The sequence below is a fragment of the Oryzias latipes genome, chromosome 3 (genome assembly GCF_002234675.1).
Source record: "Oryzias latipes chromosome 3, ASM223467v1".
Taxonomy (NCBI): domain Eukaryota; kingdom Metazoa; phylum Chordata; class Actinopteri; order Beloniformes; family Adrianichthyidae; genus Oryzias; species Oryzias latipes.
The window spans coordinates 11084049-11111563 of NC_019861.2; the positions used below are offsets into that span (position 1 = coordinate 11084049).

The following is a 27515-nucleotide window of genomic DNA, read 5'->3' on the forward strand; positions in this document are numbered from 1 at the left end:
TTTAAGAAAAGGTTGGATCATGTCAATGAGATAGGGGGTTCAGGAATGCATGTAATAAATATGATATAAATGCTAATTTAGGGATAAAAAACTGTCCCACATGAAGGCTTCAAAAACGTTCAACTTTAATTTTTCTCTTGTAAAAAAGTCACACGACACGAAAAAAAGGGATTTGTGTGAATTTCTTCCTGAGCATCAAAGTGAGAAGTTAAGGTTTCACAACCCCTATGATCAGTTTACTTAGTCTCAAATGCAAATCCATGCAACGAAAATGTAATCAACTGATAAGGAAAAATGTTGGAGAATGAACACAACCACAGTAACAAGACAACACAACAAACAAAACCTCTTCACATAAAGGAGATCTCTGCTAAACTTAACTGAAGAATCTGACTGAGTCCTGCAGCGCTAGTGAGAAGGAAGTCAACATTAGTCACGGTAATGCAGATGAAAGGCAGGCCTAATAAAAAAATGATCATGAATCTCAAGCTCTTCTTAGACCTCAGACACTGCTTGGATTATTTAAACCTCTCCGATTTGGACATGACGGGTGGAGAAAAGCTGCATTCCTGACACTGAGAACCCCCTCAGCGCAAAATCACACAAGTCGCCCCACCTTAAAATTAGCTAATGAATTTCCCGGGTTGCCCGATGAATGGGGGACTTGTGCATAAACTCTTGACAGAAAACAGCTTAGTGATCCTGAGGCTGTATGAGGAACTGCATGACAAAAAGAACAAGATTTTGGAGGAAATTGCTAATATGCAAACGCAACAAGGCGTATACTGCTTTTATAATCGACATCTGAGAAAAAAAGAGCAGTTTAAACCAAACTAAGCTAAGAAATAAAAACATTAAAGCCACACATTAGCAAAATGTATTTATATTTTGTTTTGTTTTAATTTAACTCAACAATGGTGAGGGGAATAGGGGCGGGGTATTCTGTGCCAACACTCCCACCCACAATTCAAAGATGAGCTACTAACGATCTTCTGGTGCTCTGCAGAAACTGTTCTAGAATTTTTTGTTCTTTTTTTCTGTAGTCTGTAAAATGACTTAAAGGCAGAACTTTGTTTCTAAGAATTGTTTCAGGATTTTTGATTAAGTCAAAAATTGAAAATCATAACTAAAAGACCAGGGAACGCTTTTTGGACTTTAAGAGTAAAGGGTTAAAAAAAACGGTGGTCAACTCCGTCTGCAGGCCGAGCTCTTTCAGACACTCGCTGATTTAAAACTCGCACTCATCCAGACGGGATGACATCTGCTCCGTTTCGCCCGTTTCTATTCACGCTTGCAGGATCAAACCACTCACTGGATCACAAGATCTCAGCAACGACACAGAACAGAGCGCTCAAAGAAAACAATACATGAGATTTAGGCTGCCAGAAACTACACAGGAACAGTGCGGGACACAGAGCAGACGCTTTGGATAATAACTCAACATGCTGAGGAAAATAGACAAACTTCATTTCCAAAATAATCCCCAAAAAACTTCAAGGCAGATGATATCAGGCTTTGGGTTTTTCCGAAACGGAGTTGGACATCCAGCATCATTTTTTTTCTCTTTTTTTCAAATGATGTTGGACAACATTCCTGCGCTTCTTTTTCTGCGAATCACACTTTGGCTTCAGGCAGGATGTTCATGGATCTACCAGGTGATTTTGAACGACTTCCGTTTCCTCCTTTACTTCAAATTTTCCACATCAAGTGTCAGGAGCAAAGATAAACAGCAGACAGCTCATTCAGAACTCCACCTGCCACTTAAAAAGAATGAGTGGAGACACGGTTGGAGATAGAAATGCTCAACTCTTGCCTTGCGGGATCTATTTCAAACATTGTTAAGATGCCTTTGACACAATGCCACCTCTCCCACAGACGAACAGACTCTATTCTGTTCTGCAGCCCTTCACCTCATTCTTGCTGCGCTCCGTCACGACACCACTTTCAAAGCACCAAACCTGTAATGAACTTTTGACCCTACCTCACATTAGAAAGAGATTCGGGGTAATGTGCGCACACGATCTAAGAAAACTAATTTCCTCAGACCAATAGGGGCACAAACGGACAGGGAAAACTGGATCAGAGGGCTTCTGGTTTCAGCCCCAACTTTTCTGGGACATGGAAGAGTAGACAATGGTGCACTGTTTTCCTGCTGTAATGAGATGGAGTAGATGAGAGGCACGCAGAGGGATAAAACAAAAGGGGACGCAGAGAGGCAAGGAGAGTAAGACCTGAGGAAAAAGAAGATTCAATAAACCTCACAGAGCTTTTCTATGAGGGGCCGTATAAGACATTATTTATTCTGAACCATTCACATTCATACATTCTTGCTCTCACAGTCATATATACTCTCTTTCGCATACATATATTCTCTTACGCATCCATATATTCTCTCTCTCACATTCATACATTCTTTCTCTCACAGTCATATATACTCTCTTTCGCATACATATATTCTCACTTGCACATTCATATATTCTCTCTCTCGCATGCATATATATTACTTTACACATACATACATTCTCACTCTCATTGTCACTCTTAAAAAAGAATGTATGTATGTGAAAGACAAGTATATATGAACGTGTGAGGAAGAGTTTATATGTGTGTGTGAGAGAGGAGTATGCATGAAACGGAAGTGACTTTGGATGAAAAGGAAGGCACTTTGAATGAAAAGGAAGGCACTTTGCATGAAACGGAAGGCAGATGATTTCTCGTGCTCTGATTGGACGAGAGGCCGCCACCTCCCATTTTGAACACCCTCTAAACCCTATCACTTGTACTGACTCATAACTATTAAGGTTACACAACTTAAATGTCATTTTGTAGTTGATTCAACTATAAAGTATTAAGCTCTATCAAGATTTTTTCAAATTTAACTTAACAGTGCTAAATATTTTAAAGCTTATTTGTATCTAGCACTCAAAAATTTTAAGATCCCTGAAGTAGCGTCATGACGTCATCACGTACTGGTGGGAGGGTCTTTCGTTTTCTCTACGTTAGCTCAGGTGGCCATGTTGGATTTGCCGAATGCGAGTAAGCGACGTTTGAAATTGAAAGTCGAGCATTTTATTTTTCTGCAAAGCGTTGCGATTTCGTCCCGCTTCAAGACGCCCCAACCTCGGGTTTTTTTTCATCCGCCTCATCGCTGATGGTGCCGTCTTGTCTTCAGCCCTGATTTAATTTGGTAAGTATCGTTCATGGTTTATTTTGAATGAATGCTTTAAGAATGCTCTTATACTACCGTAAATGTGGTTTACTGTTGTTTAAACATATGTGTGTTACGATTGTTTTAGAGCTTAATGTGGCAATGCATACATGATTAGTTTGTCATATTAGCAGACGTATGGCGAGCCAAACCCAAAATGCATTATTTTCTGCCCGTAAGTTACGACAGTGATGAGGTTTTTTTTTTTTCAGAGGTAGAAATGATCTCTTATGCTGCAATCACACTAAACATGATCCGCGTGTGAAATTCGCGTTGGAGGCCTCTGTCTGTGGCTAAAGTTTGCTGCTGGACATTTGTCCAAAAATGTCACTCAAAGCCTCTAACGGTTGTGTGGGAGGAGCTACCGCCAACAGTTTTAAGCCTGGTTGCTACATGGAAGCATTGGGTTTTGAATGCAGCTTTAAGCTTTTATAAATCACTGATCTCCGTTATAAAAAAGGTTTTTGTAAAAATAAATTAATCAACGTGCTCGTGTTGTGTTCAGGTACCGAACTACAGAGTGTTCAGTGTTTCACCTCAGGTAGACGCCAAGGCCAGCCAGGTAACTTGTCTCCTGATCAATTATTTGTCTAGAGCTATTTTAAAAAAACAAAAAATGCAATAGGTTGTGTAGTGCAATAAATGTTTTTTGATCAGAATATAATTGAAACATTTTTTAACATTGAAAAATCTCTTTTGGACTTTTTCAGATACTGAACTTCAGAAACTGAACTTCAGAAAGTTCACCAGAAAGTCACCATTTCACCAGAAAAGAGGTGTCAGTGGGTGAGTTTTATACTTATTTAATATATTCATCCTGAACTATTACCATTATTAGATTTATACGGCAGCATGGAAACATTTATGCACATTTTAACTAGCCAAAGGTCTAAATAGAGCTGAAATTATTTACATTTGAACTAAACATATTTAGATTGCAGGCTGAAGGTGGCACAATGGAATGGAGGTGCAAGTTGTGTTCTGTTACTTTGGCACTATGCAGTACTACATATAATACTGCAGTACTACATAGCCAATATTCCAAAGTGTTTCCACTGCCATGTATGTGGAGACACTTTGGAATATTGTCATGTCTTTATGACAGTATATTACAATAATAAAATGATGTTGCATTAGCACCATTCCATCATTTGAAACCATGAAAACTCATCTGTCAAGATCTGAAATGGATTTATGTAGAGTAGATGCAGTCAGAGGAAATTGTGCAGTTTTTACATGTTTGTGTAACTTAAAGCTGCCCTTTTCTGAGACTAAGTCCACCAAAACAGACAGGAACTGGCCAGCTTGGTTAGGATTTATGACCTCCAGGTGAATTTCTAATGTGCATAATTCAAAAACGGATAACAAATCATTTGTAAACAGCTGTAAGAAGCCAAGGTGTAACTTGCCTTAAAAATGACTTTGGGTCTTTGACCTGAAGTGGATCATGCCATGAACACTGTATTGTCCTCTTACTAGAAATAAACATCTAGAAAAGGTATCATTTTATTATTTCTTAAAGTTCCTTAAATAAATATTGGAAGTGTTTGCTCTGCATTTGCTTCAAAGGTAATGGATATTTCTTTTTATTCTTTTAGGACCAGCGTGACGTGAACATGAGACGGGCACTTGTCCTCCTTGCACTTCCTGTTTATCTGCATGAAGATGCCTCCAACTTCTTCAAGACCTGTACAGTAAGTGCACACGACTCCCTGTCAATGGTTTTCACTAATCCTTTAATATTGATTGAGATTTTATTGAGTGACATAATAAATAGGGCAATTGTTTGTAGTTTGTAAACTGAGTGATATTTTTAAATGGTTTTAAAAATGAGATGGAAGATGAGACGAACATCAGGGACTCCTGATTGGAAGGAGTGGGAACATTTTCGTTTACCTTTTTCTGCTCCTTATCCATCATTATTTGAATAAAGAAAAATGAAGCTTTAGTCTTAAATTATTTTATAAATGTCCTCCTTCAGAAAAATGCTAAAGAACTTTTTAAAAACACAATTTTAATTGGAGTTGGTCCTTAAAACATCATAGCCAGTTGATTAAAAGCTAACAGAATGTTAGCATGAAAAGATTCCCATTGACAGATGGCAGGAATGTCAGTTTTGGACATTAGTGTGATGAATATCTTTGAGGGTCTGAACTCATCTGTGTTTTTTGTTTTGTAATTTCCAGAATACCAGACCTCACAGACACTTCTGTGGGTATCTTCTCAGTTGTCGTGGTGACGCTCCGGATGCTGCCGTCAGTGGTCCCACACATCTGGCTGACTAATCTCTTCTAACTCTTCGGGGACATCTATGCTCTGGACCTACAGCACCCCAAAAAACTTAAACTTGCCTTCATATTTATTCAGAATGCTGTCTTGAGCCTTGAGGACAGCAAACCACTGAAAGGACCTTTATTGACGCTGAAGAATGTTTCGTTGAGTGAGTCTTCCAGAATGGACTATTTGTTGGTTTAAGTGTTATGTAACTAATGTGTTTTGTTGTGATCATTTGCTTTTTTTGCCGTAAAATACAAAACCAACTCTTTTTGTCAATATGTTGTGTGGCACTCTTATAATGCAGTTTTATTGCACTTATTGTTTCTTCATCCTCTTGATATTTGTGCTTTTTTTTTAAAGAGCAATTAAAAAAAGTGTATTATGCAATCAATATTGTGTGGCCTTCACGTTTGTTGGTTTTTATCAATGTTAGCCTTTAAAATGTAGTGGGGCAGTATCAATATCTCTGTTTAGAATACATTTTAAGCTGAAGAATTTTAAATATTTTCAATGCTACACATTTAATGAGTTAAAGAATTTATAAAGCATTTGAGTGAATTTTACATATTTTATGAGTTGAGTAATATAAAAATATAGTTAGTTAAAGCGTTTTTTAGTTGGAAAATATTAAAAACTTTAAGTAAATAATCTCTCTTTTATAAGTTGAGGAATCTTAATATTTTTTATATGAAATAATACAAATGCAAGCCAACTGACAATATGAATTTTAATAAATGTTAACTTAAAAGTTTTAATAATATAACTTAACTGTTGCGTAATCTGTTACACAATAATTTTTAAGTTCAGTCAACTCGCTAGGGATTACAGTGCAGACGCTAACATGAACCAGCAAGAAATCCCAAATTAACAGACTTGTGGTGTGGAAAGGTATGTTTTTCAGCTAGCAGGAATAATCAAAGTATCTGTTCTCTGTTTCAAAATGAGATTGCCACAAAACCGTATGTTATCTCATACTGGAACAGCTTTGGATGTAGAATTCAGTGGGAAAAGGTTTGGACCCTGCCACAAAAGTATTTCATCACCAATAAAATCAGAGAAATTTCTTTCAAAATTCTTCACAAATTTTATCCAGTGAAACATTTCTTTACTAAGTTTAAAAAAGATCTGGACATAAACTGTTCATTCTGTCATTCCTCACCAGAAACTGTGCCTCATCTTTTTTGGTTTTGCTCTTTCACTCAACTATTTTGGAAAGATGTGATACATTTTATAAGAACTCATCTATGTGAAGATTATAGATTATTTTACGAGCATATTATTTTTGGATATTTTACACAAGAAAGACTTAATGCAGAAAAAATATATGTAGTTAATTTACTTATAATTATGGCTAAATACTTTATACACAAGTGTAAATATGCCAACAAAAAAAACGTGTTTTATGTTTTTCAGAAAGAAATGGTTTTGTATGTGAACAGTATTAAATCTTCCACTAACAAAAAAGCTGTCAGAACAGTTGAAACATGGTCTCTCCTGAAACTAACAGATTCCTTTGCCTTATTATTTTTGTTTTCTTTTTGCATAACCTGTTTTACATGGTTATCATTATGTTTTTTTTGTTCATTCTCATGGCGAACGTGAAGATTGTATTTTGCACACAGTGGAGTTTTGTGTTTGGTATTTTGTATGTGCAAGATATTGTTAATAAAGTTTATTTAAAAAAAAAAAACGAACCGGCAAGAAGTAGCCACGGGGGTCCTGCAGCCATCGGAACCTTAACAAATATTTCATCTCCACCTCACCGTTGCCTTTTTTAAGAAATGACAGCTGGTTTTCCCACATTTATATGTAGTTATGGATCGAAAACAAGAGGAATTTGTTTTAATGTAAATGCGTGTTCCAGCGTCTACAGGAAGTGTCGCCCATAATTCACGCAAAGGCTCATGGGGGCTAGGAAGAAGGTGGATACGGATTCTCTGTTTCGGTGGCACTTCTATTACCATTATTGGTATTTGAGACATTCCTTTGTGTCTCTAGAGATGCAGACAGATTTGTGACCACTTGAGGTGAAGATAAAATATTTCTTAAGGTTCCGATGGCCTTCTTATTGGTTCGTGTTAGCGTCTGTTCAAAATGGGAGGTGGCGGCCTCTCGTCCAATCAGAGCACGAGAAATCATCTGCCTTCCGTTTCATGCAAAGTGCCTTCCTTTTCATTCAAAGTGCCTTCCTTTTCATCCAAAGTCACTTCCGTTTCATGCATACTCCTCTCTCACACACACATATAAACTCTTCCTCACATGTTCATATATACTTGTCTTTCACATACATACATTCTTTTTTAAGAGTGACAATGAGAGTGAGAATGTATGTATGTGTAAAGTAATATATATGCATGCGAGAGAGAGAATATATGGATGTGCAAGTGAGAATATATGTATGCGAAAGAGAGTATATATGACTGTGAGAGCAAGAATGTGTGAATGTGAGAGAGAGAATATATGGATGCGTGAGAGAATATATGTATGCGAAAGAGAGTATATATGACTGTGAGAGCAAGAATGTATGAATGTGAGAGAGAGAATATATGGATGCGTAAGAGAATATATGTATGCGAAAGAGAGTATATATGACTGTGAGAGCAAGAATGTATGAATGTGAGAGAGAGAATATATGGATGCGTAAGAGAATATATGTATGCGAAAGAGAGTATATATGACTGTGAGAGCAAGAATGTATGAATGTGAATGGTTCAGAATAAATAATGTCTTATACGGCCCCTCATACTTTTCAGGACGTCTGCGCCTCCAGTTAAGAGCAGTTTGGATAGTGAACGACAATCTTTTCTTTGGAAAAATAGACGGATTTTATGTCATGGACTTTAGGGTTAGGGAGCAACTTGGACAACAATTGTGAGAAGACGGTTTCACCATCTAGGCTGAATTTGAATTTTATTTTTAAAGAATTTGAATAATGTACAAGAATAGGTGTGCTTGAACAAGTCACTTTAGAATCAGTTCCTCTGACTTGATTTGCTGTGAATATCCTTTTTTAATGGTGCTGATGATGCATTTATCTTTCCAAAATGACAGTTCTACATACTGCAGGCTTCTTAAATCTTTGCGTTAGTCGCACTAAATGCCCCACGTTACTAAATCCCAGCAAAAGTGGGAGACCTAACAGACAAACCAATACGCTGTAAAGGCTAAAAGCAACAGGCATCTCCTACTTCCTGTGAGGATCTTGAACAGAGCAGCAGGGACAAAAGGAGACTTCTGATATGAGAGGAAGCCGCCTTAGTTGTTGCAGTGAAATCCAAACCTCAGCTGAACAAAGGCACAAGGGTTTCTAAAACAACATTCATTTCATTTAGGCATGTAAATAGTGATAAACAGTCTCCAAACAGCAGATCAAGAGATTTTACAACTGAATAGAATAAGGAAAACTCCAGAAGTGACAAACAACATCATGAAAATGAAACGGAAAGAATAAAGGAAAAGATATTCGTTCTTGAACATCTGCTGTGTTTTATGAGCAGATGTGGAGATTGGAAGTCAGATCAGTGCATTCCTAATACCAAAACAGTCTTTTGTTATCAAAAACTCTCCAAAAAAAGAAAATGACTAAAAAGGAAGTAAGATGTTCACAAACAGACACCCAAGTGGTTGCGTTTCTAGAGAACGAATGCAATCATAGACAAACAGAAGAGGAAAACTCAACATACAGTTGTAATAAAAAAACCTGTTAACCTACAAAAATGTTCTTTAAAAAGCATTAATCTTAACCTGTGTCACACAGCCACTATATATGCACATTTGGAACATTTTCCATGAAGTTTTGGTCTTTCTTGATATATTTGTGGGTCATAAGTGCTTCTTGCGTTTGTCATTCGATGTGCGCAGACGTCCATTGACGGTTTCAGCTGACGGGTCTTTACATGAATTTTGTCCTAAAAAATGACAGATTTCTTGATTTTGCCTAAAAACAGCATAATCATAATTAAAAGACCACTGGGAACACTTTTAAAACAGATTAAAAGATGATCGAGGTGGTCTTTAGGTTTTGCACCTGATGCAGCATTCTTCTTCACTCCAGTGTGATCCTCATCACAAAACCGACCTATCACCATGTACGTTTAGTTCTGAAGATTTAAGGCTCAAGAAAGAAAGAGAAATGACTCACAAACTGCTCTTTTTGTCAAATAAACCAGACCACTGTGGAAGCATCTGGGTTTTATTGAAAACATCAAAGCCAAAACATGCACCTTCTTTTACTTTTGTACCAATCGTAGTCATTTCATGAACCTTTTTAAAGGCTGACGTTCCAGGATGAACAGAGCTTTGATGACCGTGGCAGGTAGAGCGATCCATCAGTCTGCCGGCCTGTACAGGACGTGTTTGACCAGAGATAAGTAAATGTGCTCTGTCATTGGGAAAACAGGCCTATCTTTCAGAACAAACACTAATTCAACCCACTCCACAAAAACTCAGTCAATTTGAAATTCCCATTGTGTGTAACGTGCTTGGAGAGCCTGCTAAATAACTGCTCTTAGGAAACCAGGAAGGATTTTTTTCTGGTTGCAGCTAAAACTGAAAAACTGATTCTTTCATCAAATACAATTTCAAATAAAAAAACAACAAAAAAGCTCATATTTAAAAAATCCCTTTGAGCTGCAGTAAAAGGCTTTTACTTTGGCGAAGTTTTAAAACATGCTGTTAGATTAGTGAGGGAGAATCCACAAGAGCCAACGCCTACAGACATAAAAATAGGAAAACAGGCAGAATAAACTCCAAAATAAAGCCTGTAGTAGGTTTTTAATTCTGTACAACATCCTAGTTTTAGCTGAAACAAACAAAAACAGTTTCTGTCAGCGATGGACTTTTGAAATGTGGACACCAGAGTCAGAGCAGACATCAGCAGTAAGGGAGGAAATACTTGACAAGTAGGAAGATGTTTCCCAAATCTGGCTGCCATACAGTGAGATGGAATGCAATAGTGAGTGGGAGTGAGTGGCGGGGCACGGTGTCCTGGAAAGCCTGGACTCGTGTCCCAGTTCACCGTGTGAACACACAAGAAGCTGCTATAAAGTGTTACGGGTGATACAAAGCAAATCATAATTGGGTCATAAATACTCCCATGTCAGGAAATGAGTCTCCGTCAGATGAGACTGTTGCTGGTTCATCCCAGAGTGGAAGAGGCCAAAATGAAGCAGGGGAATATAAAGATAAATAATGACACGCATTAGTAACTGATAGCCATCTAAGCAACATGCTTGCTCTGTAAGGTGGCCAAAAGAAAACTGAACGGCCTTTAATAGTCCTGGTCTCTGCATGAAGTAATGTGAAGCTGCCGTCTATCTTATCTCCAAGGACAAGTTTTCAAAAGTTCAAGGTCAAGTAAACAGATTTTTGCTGTGATGACACATTGAAACCCTCAACATGGGAGTTGTTTTTTTCTGAGTAAAAAACTTGAATAAAATATGTTTATGTAAACCACAACTGCAGGATAGTAGTATACAATTGACTAAACTCCTATTAAAAGAATTTCACAAAGAAATTGTACAGAACTGTTCTTTATGAAAATGTGTTTTTCTCCTAGGTAAAATATACCAGAAACTACAGACTTTCCTAATATGTTTTCTTCAAATAATATATATATATTAAAAAAAAACACTTGAAAGATGATCATGTCCGTTGTGCTTCTGCTAAGAACAGAAACAGCTAACTTACAAACTTAGAGACTTAGATACTCTATACCTACGAACCAATCACTCCATAATTCATGATTATTCTGACACATCATCATAGGTATACATGAAGTTAACCAAATACATTTTTACTATTGTTTTATTCATTTAACTACAAGTCATACCAAAACAAATTGTTGGGTTTTAGGGTTTTTTTGTTTGCTTTAGTGATTTTCTTGTCTTCACTTTAATAATTTGAATTTCTGTTCACACACCGAACTGAATCATTGCAAGACTTAGAGTGCTGAGGACAAACTCTTCCATATGTAGCTCAGTTTTCCAATCCAAGTGTTTCCTAACTCTCAGCTGATTTGTGGAAGTGGAAAGCAGTCAGGTGAGGCGGATGACTGAGCACAACCATAGCTGTGAAGCTAAGCCGCACGCTGAGATCAGGAAGGAGGTCAATCCAATTAGTCAGATCCGCCAGAGACAAACGTCAAAATGCTGTCCGCTCCGAGAGGCTCCGCCTACCTTTCAATCATCTGTTCTGCGTGACACGGAAGTGTTAAACCGGTCTGTCACAAGGAGGCATGCTAAAGTCTTTGTAGAGATAAAAAAAAAAAAGAGACACTAAAACGGAGCAGAAGATGGTGTCAAAAAACCTGGATACTCTGTATTAAAGCATTAAATAAAGATTTTTATATTCTAAAATAAGATTTTGAACACAATTTCTGCGGCCTCATAAGACAACAGCAGGGATTTAAACACCAGCCAAGTCATCTAACCGCAATTTAATCTAAGAAGAATAATCACGTGAATAATTGCAACAACAAAAAAATTAAAAAGGAGCCTCATCAATAAGCTGAGAGCAGATCTGTGTGCTTCAGACTGCAAGGAGCCCACAGAAGACAGCAGCTCCCCTGTGACTGCTTTTGGCTTCAGGACGACTACGTCACTAGGAAGAAAGCCTCCTTTGTCGGGCTCTGTGCTGCACTCCTGCAGGTGTTGTCAGGACAGCTGGTCCGGTGTGCCAGCAAGTGGGACGTGTGTAAACTGTGTGCGTTTGTACCAGTCAGATGAAACATCTGGAAACTCCAGCAAAGAGCAGCAGACATGACACTTATTGTCAGGTCATCTTATCAGCCTTTTTAATTGGAGAAAAAAAAACACATTTAAGTTCTAACGAGAACCTTTTGAAGCCTCAACAGTCAAACTCTGAGCAAGACTTGATCACACAACTTGTTCTTCTGAAGCTTTGTGTTCTGGTGCACACAGTTTGTGTGAATTGCACTGTTGCACAACAGCATTAGCCTTTATTCCCACCTCCTATTAGCCACATGTTTCCATTACTGAGCGGAATACAGACGAAAAATTCTGCTGGAATGGTGGACACAGCAGTTCAGAGCCGTTACATCTCAGTAGGAAGGAGCCACAGTGGTTTACCAGATGCATCTTTTGTTTTTGCTGAGAAAGCTGTGGGAAAACTGCTAGTGAGAGACAAAAATATCTGTAGAAGTCAAAACATGTTCACCCTCGAAACACTCAACTGTTTACTGTAGTATTATTTGAATCATTTTCCACCAAAAGTTCTGGGTGCTGAAGATAAATCAGTTCTGGATTTTGCACTAACTAGGGTTGGGCGATGTCCCTTAAATTGGCAGTTGACAATGTTTGCAGTAAACCATCGGGATGGACGATGGTATCGTCGGGGGGGGGGGGGTATTTCTAATTTTTACTTTACTTTATTACTTTTTTGTTTTATTTCCCAACTAATGACTCATCCGCGATGATCCAGGATAAACTGAGGGAAGTGACTTTAACAAAAAAAGTAACAAACAAAATAGAAAAGAAGTGGTCCACTCCCGCACTTAATTAGTCAAGTGGACTGGTGGAGCGCGGACTTACAGCTTTGTGTTTGAGGGGAAGGGGGGATGCTTTGTTACGTGTGCGATATGTGTGGGAGACTTAGGACTGTGATCCGTCCCGCAGCTCTAGGGAAACGAGCTACCGAACTCAGAACCGGGTCTAAAAGTGTGTGTCCAGGCAGAGCTCGGACCGTCAGCTCACACAGCGGCTTTGGGGCGGATGGTGTCTCTCCATCGTGAGGTCAGTCACCCATCACGATGGAATCGTCCATCGGCACAACCCTAGCACTAACTCACATCTCCGCGAATTCTCTTTAGACTGTTAACCACATTTGATCCCTCACTAAATTTGTGGGTTTGCCCGCCTAAAAGAAATTGACGGTCTGTTATCGTACTGGTAGGTTAATTTGAACAGTGAGAGATAGAAAAATCAAGAATTCAACTTAAAGAAGACATATAAATTTATTTACCTCTGAGCCCTGAGAGAAATTTTTTTTTGATCCCCTAGTAACCAAGAGTCCTGGTTTACACAGGCCAGTTAAACTCTCCTGATCAACCTGTCACCTTGAAGACACCTGTTTGAACTAATCATCTGTAGAAAAGACACCTAGCCACAGAATTAGTAAGTCAGACTCCAAACTCTCCAACATGGGGAAGCCTAAAGAGATTTCAATGGATTTAAGGAAGAAGATTGTAGACCTGCACAAGACCGTAATGGACTATTAAAAAAAGTTTGCCAACAAACACTTTCATGATTCAGAGAGGGATTGGGAGAAGGTGCTGTGGTCACATGAGACCAAAACTGAGCCCTTTGGCATCGACTCAACCCGACATGTTTGGAGGACGTCAAATGCTGCCAACAACATCCTCCCCCACTGTCAAACATGGAGGTGGAAACATTATGGTATGGGGGTGTTTTCCACAGACAGGACTGCACAGGACTACTTCACCGTGTGGATGGGAGGTGCCATGCACCGTCAAATCCTGGCTAAGAACCTCCTTCCCTCCACCAGGAGGCTTAAAATTGGTGGTGGATGGGTCTTCTAACAGGATAATGCCCCAAAAACATCCAGCCAAGACAACAAAGTAATGGCTAAAGAAGAAACATATCAAGGTCATGGTGTGGTCCATCCAGTCTCCAGAACTCAATCCTATAGAAAACCTATAAAGAGAGCTGGAGCTCAGAGTTGCCAAGTGACATCCACCAAATCTGAATGATTCAAAAGTCATTTGCAAAGAAGAGTGGACCAAAATTCACCCTGATGTGCAGAAACCTGATCATCAACTACAAGAAATGCCTGACCTCTGTGCTGTTAATAAGGGTTTTATCACAAATTATTAAGTCTTTCTGGCAAGAGGGTTTAAATACTTATTTCGCTTAACAAAATGCAAACTCACAGCACAAAACCCTCCAGCATTATGACAGGATTTCACAAAAAACTTAAGCAATCCTTATAGAACAAACTAAAAGAAGACAAATGAATTATCAGGCCTCAAAGTGTCAATCTTCCAGTCAATTCAGCTACAGCCCACAGTTCAAAGATTTGGATACCAATAAAAAAAATAGAAATTCTAAAAGTAAACTGCTGAAATGTGTTTCCTCCAAAAGGCAACTGGGCTTAACCTTTCAGATAAGACGAGGAGCCCAGTTATGCAAGAGGATCTTGTTTCTTCTCCAAATGAATCAAACCCAGCTCAGGTGGTCTGGCCCTCTGCTCAGGATGCCTTCCAGATGTGTTCCAGTGGAGAAGAGTTGGATGTAATCCACAAGAGAGAAGCCTTGGTGCAATGCCAAGGCTCAGAGGAGAGATTATGTGTCATGGCTGGTCTGGGAGAGCACCAGCATCCCCTCTGTTGAGCTTCAAAAGGTGACTTGAAACCAGAAGATTCCTGCTCTGACTGGTGCCTTTTTTTTGGATGGCACAGGGTGGAGGAATGTGAGAAACACTTTCCTTATTTTCATCAATAAATAAGGGTTTGCTCAGGAACAGGACTTAAGCTATGTTCACATCGCCTTCTGCACCGTGCTTTCAAGCGGCCACTCCCAATAAAGAGTCTAGGTAGATGCAAATAAATGGGCGTTTTAGGCATCTGCGTTTAAAACTCATGTTTTCAACGCTTGTCCATTGACCATTGAGAGACTCTGATTTGGTGATGGCATCTCTGTTCATTCCTGGAAGTGCCAACCAATTGATCATGAAGGAGAAATTAATTGTGGTGGTTCGTGCCCGTTTGGAATTATGTGACACCAAGTCTCTCATAGATCGGAATAGAGCTCTGAAAGATAAAAACCCTGGACCAAGATTAGTGAGATTTGCACCGCTTCAAGATTTCGCACCAAGCCTGGTGGACGTGCGGTAGTGCTGGCTAGCGACAGTCTAGTGTGAACACTATGGGCAAAACACCTGTTCAAAAATGTGTCTGGTGCATTCTTGACCTAAACTCGCACAAAACATATAACACAATACATATTGTTGGGAAAGTAATGCATGTTGCATTAAAAGGCACCTCCTCTGAGTGTGGTAGTAACAGCTGTCCAACTGGGGTGGTTGACAGGTGTAACCCAAACTGCTACTGCTGACTGGAAGCGGGCCACCAAAAGAAGACAGAGATAAAGAAACAAGGAAGACGATTGCAGAATTTCAGGCTTTGCATTTCCTGTAATGATGGCTTATTGTGGATCCAGCAGTCAAGTCTTATCTCAACCAAAACATCAATTTCCTCTTTTACAAGAGGTGAAATGAGACAAAAGTCAAGTCTAAATTTTCTTATCTGTGAAACAACAACATGGGGGCAAAATGCCAAAAAACCTGAGGCAGCTGGGAAGATCTTTCCATGCACATTCTACACTGGGGTCCCCAATGTTTTCTGCCTCATTCCAGATGTGCAAGGCTTTCTCTCAGTTTTATTACACCACATCTGGACTTGTGGATAGCTGAAAGTGACCACAAACCCTGCTCGCCGCATGAGCGCGCCGCTGCACGCAGAGGTCACCTGCAGAGATTTATGTAACTGAAGTGAGGTGAGCAGGCTGTGCTTTCAGCGTTTACGCAACAGACCCAAAATGATGAGGACGCACAACAGACTACACGTTTTGAAGCTAATGTCAGCTGCTGCAAACCTTCAAAATAAAACAATGGACAGCTAAAGGAAAACTCAACAGTTGTTAAGTTTATATGTTGTCCGGGTGTCTTCATTTTCAGAGCCCCTCCTGTGTGAAAGGAGCTGAAGGGAGGGAGCAGGTCATGACTAAGCGTTCACATAGGACTCCTAAAACAAGTCCTGAAGAGATGAGTCAGCATAAAACAGTCATTGAGGGATTAGATGGTCAAACAAATCAGAGAACAGAGTTGGCTATGTCACGTATGTGAACTCAGGGACGGGAAATGTGCTTTGCTTTTTTTTTTAATAAGACATTAAACCGAGTAGTTTGCCATCCAAACCATAGGCAGGGACAAACCTTTACAATGAAGTTTCCTATAGCAAATATACCAACGGTTCTATCAAAACACGAGATACACACACACACACACACACACACACACACACACATATAGTGTTCAGCAGCAGAGCCAACATTGCTGTGTAAACGTGTGTGTGTTGAATGGGACTGTGAATGTAAAGCGCTTTGGACCTTAGAGAAAGCCAAGGTAGTAAAGTGTTTTATAAGTTTACGCCATTTACCACTTTAACATCTGCCACAATAAGTCAATTAAAAAAGTCTAGGCAAGAACTGTACTTAAAAATAATCTATTTAGATTTCTGGATTTATATGATTAAAAAAAGTAGTCTGGTGAAAATAAAAAATAAAAAAATAAAATAAGCTCCATAGTGTGTCTACAAAACAAACTGAGATGTGTCAGCGATAACTAAAAGAGATAAACCCTTTTTGTTCTAAATAGCATCCAACAGCACATTTTCTCTGAGTTCTTCTGCTGCAGGACAGCTGCTCCAGCCTGGGAGCAGGTGCTGACTGAGATGCGTTTGGTCTGATAAAACACCTGGGGAGTCCTGCAGACCGCAGCATAAAGGAAGGCTCAATGAGTAGACACAAGCAGACACATTGTTGGGCTGCTGCCATCTGTCGCCGATCACTGACTAAATGGTTAATCAAGAAAAATAACAAGACCTTGTTTATGTACAGATTAAAACTGAAAGATCTTTTTTTCATTAAGCTGCAGCCCTTCTTTGCATGATATAAATCTTTTTTAAATTGATTTCTACACTATGAAGTATCAGAAATTGAGAAAATCAAGCATATTTATCCATTAGGAGATACATTAGCAGCTCTAAATCTTATGAAAACGTTTGGAAAATGCACACCAAGTTCAATAATAGCAAAATTAAATCACTTTGATCAAATATAAGGTTAAATTCACCTTCAAGATGCAAAATAAAGACCTGGTGAGGAGCCTCCCAGTCTGTTCTGGACTGAAGTTGCTACAGAATACATTTTTCTGTTTGTGCACAGATGGGATGACAAACCAGGAACAGCATGTTCCTCCTCTGCCACCCGTACCAGAGCTCCTGTATACAATTTCAGGGGAAAATAGGAGCTTGGCACCAGGATGGTGAGATAAACAAACAGAGAAAAGTAACAGCTGGAAGTGCAAGAACTCGACATCTTTTTCCACGGAGCAAACCAACCAATCTGCAAGTTCAACCAGCTAACCGTATCATCAGCAGCAAACTTTAGTGCTAAATTTATCCAAAAGCACAAAGATCTCTGCACATTAAATAATAAAACACGTCTATTTTAAAAGCTGACCTATAAGTAAACCTAGTGCATCAAAAAGATTTTATTGATTAACGATAACTAAAAAAAACAGTTTCTATTGAAATCATCGCTTTCCCAAATGTTGCTACGTCTCATGGACCAGAAATGTTACAAAAGATTTCCCCCCAAAAAAAGGGATCACAGGTTTTACATGTTCTATTAAGCTTTTGTCTGTGTTCTCATGTAAAAAATGTTTTGATTCTACATTTCCAGTGATTCAGGTGCTTTAGTCATCAGAGGAAGTCAACGTGAAGGAATTCCAAAAACTAGACTTGTGACTTGTGTGACTGATCTGTTGTCACTGGGGACTGAAGCTTTATTTATTAATCAGAAACATTTTTGGTTCTTAAATTCGTGCGAGTTTTGATTGATTTTTAAGTTACTTTCACCACAATATGTGTACCATGCATTTTATTAAACAATGTTTATTCAAAATATGTTTTTTAAAAAACAGTATAGTGTTCCCCCACGTATTCGCGTTTCTATATTCGCAGATTTTTTTCCCAGTCCCGTGACACGGATTCATCACAAAATCTCAGCTCAAGACGTTTGTATGAGACTTTTGCGTCCAAAGGAGGTGATGTCGGGGAGGAGGGGAACGGCGATGAAGAGCACGCCGGCCCCCTTACCGGCTTCTAAGGAATATTTCCGATCTATTTCCACCGGCTCCTGAATCGCTGCCAACCGAAGTCTGTGCCCCTGCATGACTCAGCTGACTCAGAAGCGGTCAGAAAATATCCTGAAACGCTGAGGAAGATCATCACGGAGAATAATTATCATCCGGATATCATCTACTTCTGGAAGTACATGACCTCTCGCACTTATCTGATGGAGGAGAAAGCACGGGCTCCTGGTTTGAAGGCTCAGAGTGACACTTCTGATGTGCGTTTTACAGTCTATTAATCTGAATAAAAAAACTATTTATGTTGAGCAATATTCCAATTTTCTTGAATAAATGTTTCACAAAGCATCAGAAATGTTTCAGAAGGGTTTTTGATGAGTAAGGATCAGTGACTGACATCTTTCGGCCGTAGGGGTAGGGGGTGGTTCTCCATATTGGAGTATTCGGGTGTGTCTCTGGTCCCGAACCCCCGCGAATATGGGGGAAATACTGTAATTAAAATAAAAGCTATGGACAGATTTAGACAGATTTCTTCAACCCGTCCAATCTAGGTTTGTCTATGAAATAAAAATTACATTAGTAGCCAAAATGTTGTACAACAAACAGCCTCGAAACTAATCTAAAAATTGTTAATAAAATCGTAAAAGAGAAATCTTCCATTCAGTAGAGCTAAAAAGGCTTTTTGTCTGAAAAATCTGTATCTCCGGTTTCTTTAGCTGATTCTAGAATATAACAGTAACTGCTTGTTACTGTGACCCTTAGTAATGACATTATTCAAAGTAATTAAAAGGAAGAACCAGATAAACTGCAGAGGTCATGAAGCAGCTCAGCTACTACAGCTGATTTCATTTTTTATAACCTCAATCAAAGGTAGTTTGTGACAGCAGGTGCATGATGGGAGTGGAAGAAAATGAGAAGTGGTCAAATATGTGCATCAAGAGCCGAATTTCTGCATTTTTCGTTAATTTCATTTCAATTTTATTTGTACGGCACTTTTCCTGCTACAGAGTATCTCAAAGTGCTGCTTCCCATAATAAAATAGATATTAGCAAGATAAAAAATTAGTAGTTAAAATAGTCAACATAGTAAAAATACTACTACTACTACTACTACTTCTAATAATAAAATTAAATAAATAAAAACACATTAAGAAAACCTAACACACACACCTCCCACCAGTACAATAAAAATGAATTGAATTAATTGTTAATAACATTTATAAAATCAAATGAAAACACGTGGACAAGTAAAAACTATGTAAAATAAAAAGATGCATTTAAAGTTTTTCTTAAAAACCTCCACAGTGGATTAAACCCTCACATAGTAAACTTGTTCATTAAAGCTCAGTCAACTAGTTTACATAAATGTTAGGATTTATTCGAGCATTTTTGTGCTTTGCAAGAACTACAAGCAGCGCTGGATCACATGTCCTGTTAGGAGTAAGTGCCATTAAAGAGGATCAGAGGAAAAAAGAAGGAAAAATACTGCAGAGTAGTGTTGTGAAATCTCATGGTTACACAGTGGAATGCTCGGTTGTCTTGGAGGATTTCTGCTGTTTACACTTGGAAGCTTTCCAGCTTCAGTAAACACTCCAACAGATTCATATTTGACTTGTTGATGAGGTGTCATGTCAATTACAGTTGGAAATCAATCAACTTTGGATCCAGAAAAGGATATTCCATTAAAGTAATCATAATAAACAAAAGCACTAAGGCATGTGATTGTAGAGAAAATGGAAGAAAATAAAATGACGATAGCATGGAATAAAATAATTGAACATACAAACTTTTACCGTTGTTGAACTTGACATTCTTGGGATTTAAGAATTCCGCTTCTGATTTAACACAACTATTAAACATTGATTTCTCAAACATCCGTTCTAAAACCATATCTGTTAAAAACGACCATTTTAAAACATTACCAAAACAACGAGTTCTTACAATAGGAACTAACAGAAAAGCAATTTTGTGCATGAAAAAGTAGAAGAAATTGCTTCAAAACCAGTTTGTTGGTTGACTACAGTCTGCTCATCAAACAGCCAAAAAGGAGCTCTTTAGAAGCCACAAACCAACCATGTGAAACTGTATATTCAAGAGTCCAACGTCAAAAGAATGCCAAGATCAACATCAACTCAAACGATGAGGAAAAAAAGTTCAGGAATGACAGACAGCAGATAAGCATCTAAACCAAGAAGGTTAAAGTATCTGTCAGAGTTTCTGTGACTTCTAAACAGCTGATTTCTCCAGGGTCAACTCGAGTGCAAAGCAGCTGTTGGACTGTCATGTACAGCATAGATGTTACAGCTTGTTGTTTGGCACAAAATACTCCTACGGAAAATTTGTTGGTATCTCTTCTAGGCTTCATTAATTCAAGCTTTGACTCTTCTGTTGGCTCATTTTCCCAATAAACCTGTTGGTAAAGTCATATGTTGCTCTGTGTTATTAATCTTTCAGGCAACATTTGACCTCCAGCTGACAGAAAAAGGCAACATCTGCCAGCTTTCCTCTGCTATTACACGGTTTCTATGGATGATCAGTCACTTTAAGTGACAACTACACACCTGAGAGGCCTTCAAAACAAACACCTCATGTTCTGGCATGAGTGACAAACAAAAACTTGATATGATTTGAATCCGATTCCCATTTTGTTGGAAGCAAGACATCTGAATGCAAGGGTAAAAGAGCAACACATGTCTTCCTAACAAGGACCTCTTGTTTTTACATGAAAAGCTCAAGTGTGGAACTGCTGTAGAGATCTTAGAGTTCTTGCTCTGTGTTGCACTGTGCTGAAACATGCTTTGGAGCAGTTTTTTGCAAACGGGGACAACTGCTCCATATTAAGGAAAGGATACATGGGGCCATGTATGGTAAGGTTTCTGAGAAAAAAAACAACCTGTTTAAATCAATGAGAGGATAGAAGATAAGACGTGTCTGGATCTTCCAGCATGGCAATGGGCCCAAACAGATTGCCAGCGAAGGGGTGACTACATAAACAGCATTTTAAGGTTCTGGAGTGTTCTAACCGGTCTCTGGACCTAAATCCCATTGAGAATCTGTGGAGGGAGTTGTAAGTCTATGTTGTCCAGCAACAGAACCAAAACATCACACCTCTCGAGAAGATCTGCATGGAAGAATGGACCAAAATACCACCTTTAATGTGCTATATTTGCTGCCCCACGGTTTAAAATGAATCTGAATATGATGGCACTGAGACTTTTAAAACAACATATTTTAATATCGACAGCAGAAGTTAAATTAAAGTAAACACATTTCTGTTGAAGGTGCTATGTTGCTTCTGTCAGCTGATTTTCAGCATTCAGAAGAAAAAAAGGAATTAGAATCAATTTCCAGTTAGAAATGGAGAAAATCCAAACTTACATATGATTTCCACATTTAATTTATTCTTTTTTCTTGTTAAAGTTGATGAGCTGGTTTACAGCTGTCCAGTTTACCTAATAAGTACTCAAATACACAGACAAATACAAGTACAAAATGATTCAAAGGTGTTAAAAACTGTGTTTTGACTTTGGAGTTGACGCTGGGGAGTTGCAGTTGAGTTTTTTTTATTAAATCTTTCCTTTAAATTTGCCACAATGAAAATGATCTTGGCCATAGGGTTTCCTGAAATCAGTGGCTCTTGTAAAGTTAGAGGTCACGCTCGAATCAACACCACTTTAGATTAGGTTAATAGAACATTAACCCCCGCAGACGCCCTGACTCTCTGAACGTGGACTTATCATTGACAGAAGCATACAAGATAAAGACACCGACAACACAAAAAAAATTCTGAATCAACACAACAACGGGGCCACTTTCGAGCCTTCCCTCCTCGCTTCTTTCGGTCTTGAATGAACGGTTGACTGTTTGGGTGAAGATAAGAAGTCACTCCTTTGAGGCGGTTTTGGCAGGTGCTCCTCCACTCCTTTCCTCTATCTCCCTGGTAGCACAGCAGCTTCTTGTAATGAGTCACTCATGGGCAGCTATGCAATCTTACTGTGCAAACAATTAAGGGCTACTCCTCTGCACTCGAAACGTCTCACTCCACTGTTCGGGATTAACATAATGTGCTTAGACATTAACCCGACACACACAAATGAATGGCATTCCACTGAACTGTACTCGGCAGTCCGAGAGCAATAAAATATACAGAAGAGCTACTGAACTGGTTTCCTTGAGTACCTGGCTTCAAATCAAACCCTTCGAACTCCCCAATGATGCTCAGAAAACTTTCTTTTCTGTAAAACAAGGCAAACAATTATTGACGCAAAGAGAGCCTTAAAACAATTAAATAGGAGAAACGTTTAGCAGTTAAAGAAATTGAACCACGACATCATACCAGCTGCCCCATCATTTCTTGCGTGAACCAAAAGTACTCAATGGTTACACTGTCCTAATAACCCCCCAGTCTCACTCTACCTTCTTGAGAGCCAGCATTACAGTTGAGTGGCCTTATGCAACTCTTAGGAATTCAGTTGCACAAACAAGAACTTGTTGTGAACTTGTTCGGGTCTTATAAACGCAGTCTATTAAAGTGACAGGTAACTGAAAGAGAAAATGCCAGAACGACTCACAACAGATGCAAAAGCTATGTTTCTACTTTCATATTAAATTGGAATCAGCCAAAAACAACAAACGCCTTCCAACTGTGACACTAAAACCACTAGATACTTGGATTTATGCCTTTTTATGTGCAAAGGAATCTTCCTTATGGTCCAATTACTGAGGAAAACAAATATTTTAAAATGATGATTTGTACCAAAAATAAATCAACAAAAAAGGGACGTCACCTCAGATTAATGTAGTTTTATTTGCTTTACCCTGATTGAAATTCTGCACTTCAATGTTAATCATACCACAGAGCAAAGCTGTTGTTAAAGCTAAAAATATGATTACGTATGGAAAATATAAGGTTACTTTTGATGCTACAATCCAGTTACCGCCAACGTGGTGACTTTAAGCAGTAATGGTCTTCCATTAATCCTAATGGCAAAGACTGTTATGGTTGTTAAATGGTGCTAAGGTGAAGGCTTGGATGTTGTTTTTGCAGTCTGAAACACATAGGTAAGCCCCATTGGGTCTCGTCAAAGTAACCAGATGTTTTATTTTTATAGTTCATTACCTCTATGCTTTCTTTTGGAAGACTTCCAGTCTGCTTGATTTTATACAGTGCTACTTTAGGAAGGTTTTTGAATCACGATTTTACACCTTTGGTGCAATATCACTCCATTTAAAAAGTGAAACTATTTGTAAGTGTGATGGTCTCCAATAGAAGTCAAGGAACTGTCGTACATGCACGTGCGTAGCAATCATAAAACGATTAATAAAGTTGGTCATGCACACGCAGACATTACTGCAGGTACTTTGACGATTTACAGCAGAAGGGGTTTCCTTACCTCCAACACTGGCCCTGCCCCCAGGATGATCTGCTCCACTCCGCTGGCAAAGCCCTTCTGACTCAGAGCAGTCAGATGATGAATGAGAAAGTTCGTACTTTGCGTTTTCCCAGAACCGCTCTCTCCAGATATAACTATGCACTGATTCCTCTGTCTCTGCAGCATGGCGTGATAAGCAACATCCGCCACAGCATAAATGTGGGGCTCCAAATCACCCAGTGTATGATTATCATACATCTTCACATACTTGGGGTTGTAGATTGGCAGGAACTTAAAGGGATTGATGCCGATGAGGATGCTTCCAACATAAGTGTAGATCTTCTCCTGGTAGAAGCGCGAGCGCAGGTTGTCCAGCAGCGAGCGCTCGTTCAGCTCCGGCAGGCAGCACAGGTCTGCGTGGTCGCCCTGAGAGTCGGGTTGAGGGAGCAGTCCGCGCTCCATCAAGCGCCTGCGCTCCTCTGTGACCTGAAGCCACATCTGTAGACTACCACCATAGTGAATGGAGCCGTCCAGGTTTTTCTGCCTCAGCAGGAAGCGGTAATCCTCCCCGCCATACATGGGGCGGTGCTCCAGGGCTACGCGGGGCCACAGCATCATCCTCTGAACAGGACAGTCGGTGGGGTTCAGAATCCATTCTTCCCCGCCAAACTCCTTTACTTCAGCCAGAACGTAACACCGGGTCCGGTCCAGCTGCAGCCGTTGGATGACACGGTCAATGGCCTCAGCCGCCGTGGTGGTCTTGCGGGCACTTATGGGGCAGTAGATGGTGCCCTCTGCCAGGTCGCCAGGATAGATACGCAGAGTGAAATCTGAGTTTTCAAAGCGCTGTCGCCGACCCAAAGTGCCCATTCCGCCGGGACCACCGAGGCCATCGCGAGATGTCATGATGCAGCAGGTGTTCCCATTAGCAGCAGTCTGCTCCCGGCACGTCCCTTAACAAGTTGGAGGCGCCACCACCTCAAGACATAACCACTGCAAGAAAAAAAGAACAAAAAATCATGGATAAATATGGAGCATTGAATATTTTAAAGCAAAAGACGAATCCAACTCCTGACTTCAAGAAAGGCGACTTGGTCTTCTGGAGAGGACATTTCTAAGCCCCAATATTTCCCAACTACTGCATACTATTGATTTAACTCTTTCTGCCATCTACAGGAGGACATTTGAGGCTTTCCATTGACAACAACTACCAAAGGGATGGGGCTCAGGGATTGGAAAAAAAAAGGAGACATTTTGAGGGGTGTAACAATCCATTTTAAGAAAAATTCCATTCATTTCATAATTGGTGGTTGCTGATATGATTAATATTGGTTCCTTTTTCAACGATCCATTTCGATCCATTTCACTGATCTAAAATGAATCCAGTTCTTTAGCCAAAACTTCAACCCGTGTGACTCAAAGATAAATACCCGTTGCGTATCAAGTGTAAATTAATTGTGTACAAACAATTAATCAAGAATTCATGGCAGATTCAGTCACATTTCAGTTTCAAATCAAATCAACTTTATTAACACAGCGCTTTAACACAGCCAAAACTGCTACAAAGCGCTGTACAATAAAACACCAATAGATAAAATGTAAGAATAAAAACAACAAGAAAAAAAAAATCTAATTAAAATTTTAAAATGGGTACAAAAAAAAAACAGAGCGGAGTCTCATGGAAGGTTAAAAACTTGGCTGTAACAATCAGTTTAAGCCTAGTTTTACAAATGCACAGAGGGCAACATTTTGAACTAGCTGCAGCCTTGAGAGAGGACCGGCTAATCCCAAATAAAAGGGAATTACAATAAATCAATAAAGATGTAATAAAAGTGTGGATCACTGTCTCAGAGTCCGGCAAAGTTCAAAATGTTTTTTCCGCAGATGACAGCATGAGATGAAAAAAGCTAAGTTTCACCACAGAAGTGATGTGACAGTCAAGTTTAAAATCCCTATCCAGTATACAACCCAAATTGGTGACAGAACATTTAAAATGTAGAGCCAGGGGTCTCAGGTCTAGAATAGAGGTGTCATTAAGTTCAGCCCAACGTTGTTTTTGCAAATCAAAATAATACAAATGGAACTTTATTAGAACTTTCTACCACGCTGTCTGGTCACATGTCTTTGCTAAAAAAGTGATAAAGTGTTGACACACGTTGGAAAAGAAATGATGGAATAACCATTTTTTGCTGACAACACGTGTGTTGTCTGCTGTGATGCACTCGGTCATTTTTACATTGTAGTGAAATAATTCTACCATGTCTCAATCCAAATATTGATTACAATCGATTTATTTTATTTTGAAGTGATTTTATAATGTTTCTCTTTCGGCTTTACCCATCAGGGGTCGCCACAGCGAACGAGTCGCATGGTAAACTTGGCAATGTTTTACGCCGGGTGCCCTTCCTGACGCAACCCTCTCAAAGCAACCGGGCTTGGGACCGGCACAGAAGTAGAGAAGGGAACAGGGAGCAGCCCGGAGTTGAACCCTGGTTTCACGGACGGAAGGCGCCGCAGACCAGCACGAGCTAAACCGGCTCCCATCGAAGTGATTTTATAATAGTGTAGGTATATTCGATTAACAACTTGCCTCAGACAGATTGATCTGGTTGGATCGTAGGAATCTAAGTCGAGTCATATAGATTAAGTCTATTCATCATTACACCTTTACAAGTTTTATATTTTAAAAGGAAGGAAAACAGGCACAAGCCTGATCTGAAGTGAACCGGATTAAAAATATATAATGAATGAGATTCCTAAACTGGAATTTCCTTTTATATCCACCAGATGATGAAAACTATCACAGCAGGAGAATCACATCCTGTTATGTAATGTACTAAAGAGCCAAATCATTTTGCTAGAGCCTGACCCGCACACATGCAACAGACCGATGGTGAGGCACATGGATCTGCAGGATTACCACTTGCATATCCACAGACAAACTCGAGCAGTCCCTAAAGAACGGCAGCGACCATTCTCTTTACTGGTTACACAATCCCGCCATTCACAAGTTCCCTCTTAACACACAGCAGAGGGACACTGCAGGGAGAGTAGGGGCCACTGAGACAGAAGGACAGGAAGACATGGAGGATTACCCAACCATGCTCCCTGCTGTAAAGAGAAGAACAAAAGGCACGGAACCAAAAGAGACCGCTTGAGCATTAAACTTCAGATAACTAAAGCTCCAGTCACTATTGATAATTTCAATAACGATTTATTGAGACCATCTCTTTTTTTTGAAGTGCACAAATGGATTTTTAGCCATCAGGAGACAATTATCTTTAGCTTTATATTCTTTGAGCTAAAATAGTAAATGTAAAGGTTAAAAGCTAACATTTTTCAGGAGTGCTCTCACATATACAATCATTTTTTTTCAATGAATGCCTTTGGTGAGAAAAGACCCAACATCTTCATTTGTCAGAAACTTCTTTCACTCTCAGCTTCTCCCATCAGGGGTTGCCACAGTGAAACAACCCTCCCTCGAGGATGAGTCGCATGGTCAACTTGGCAATGTTTTTACGCCGGATGCCCTTCCTGACGCAACCCTCTCAATCCCTTGGGACCGGCACAGGGACAGGGAGCAGCCCGGAATTGAACCCCGGTTTCACGGACGGAAGGCACCGCAAACCAGCACGAGCTAAACCGGCCCCCTCTTCAACACACTGCAAAAATCAGAGCATAGCTTAAATCTCATGTCAGGGGTATTTTTTGAATGCATAAAGGGTGAATTCTTTCTACATAGGGCAAGTT

General features: G+C 39.5%; 1 protein-coding gene across 7 annotated transcripts in view; it reads right to left on the reverse strand.

Moving 5' to 3' along the window:
• The window catches only part of LOC101165461 (unconventional myosin-IXa), a 106373-nt gene that overhangs the window by 59834 nt on the left and 19024 nt on the right, over positions 1 to 27515 (reverse strand). For all 7 annotated transcript variants that reach the window (XM_020712158.2, XM_020712164.2, XM_011487863.3 and 4 more), the window contains exon 2: positions 23787 to 24758. In XM_020712158.2, the coding sequence (XP_020567817.1) occupies positions 23787 to 24671 (885 nt within the window). In that variant the 5' untranslated portion in view covers positions 24672 to 24758. The remainder of the gene's footprint in view (positions 1 to 23786; positions 24759 to 27515) is intronic.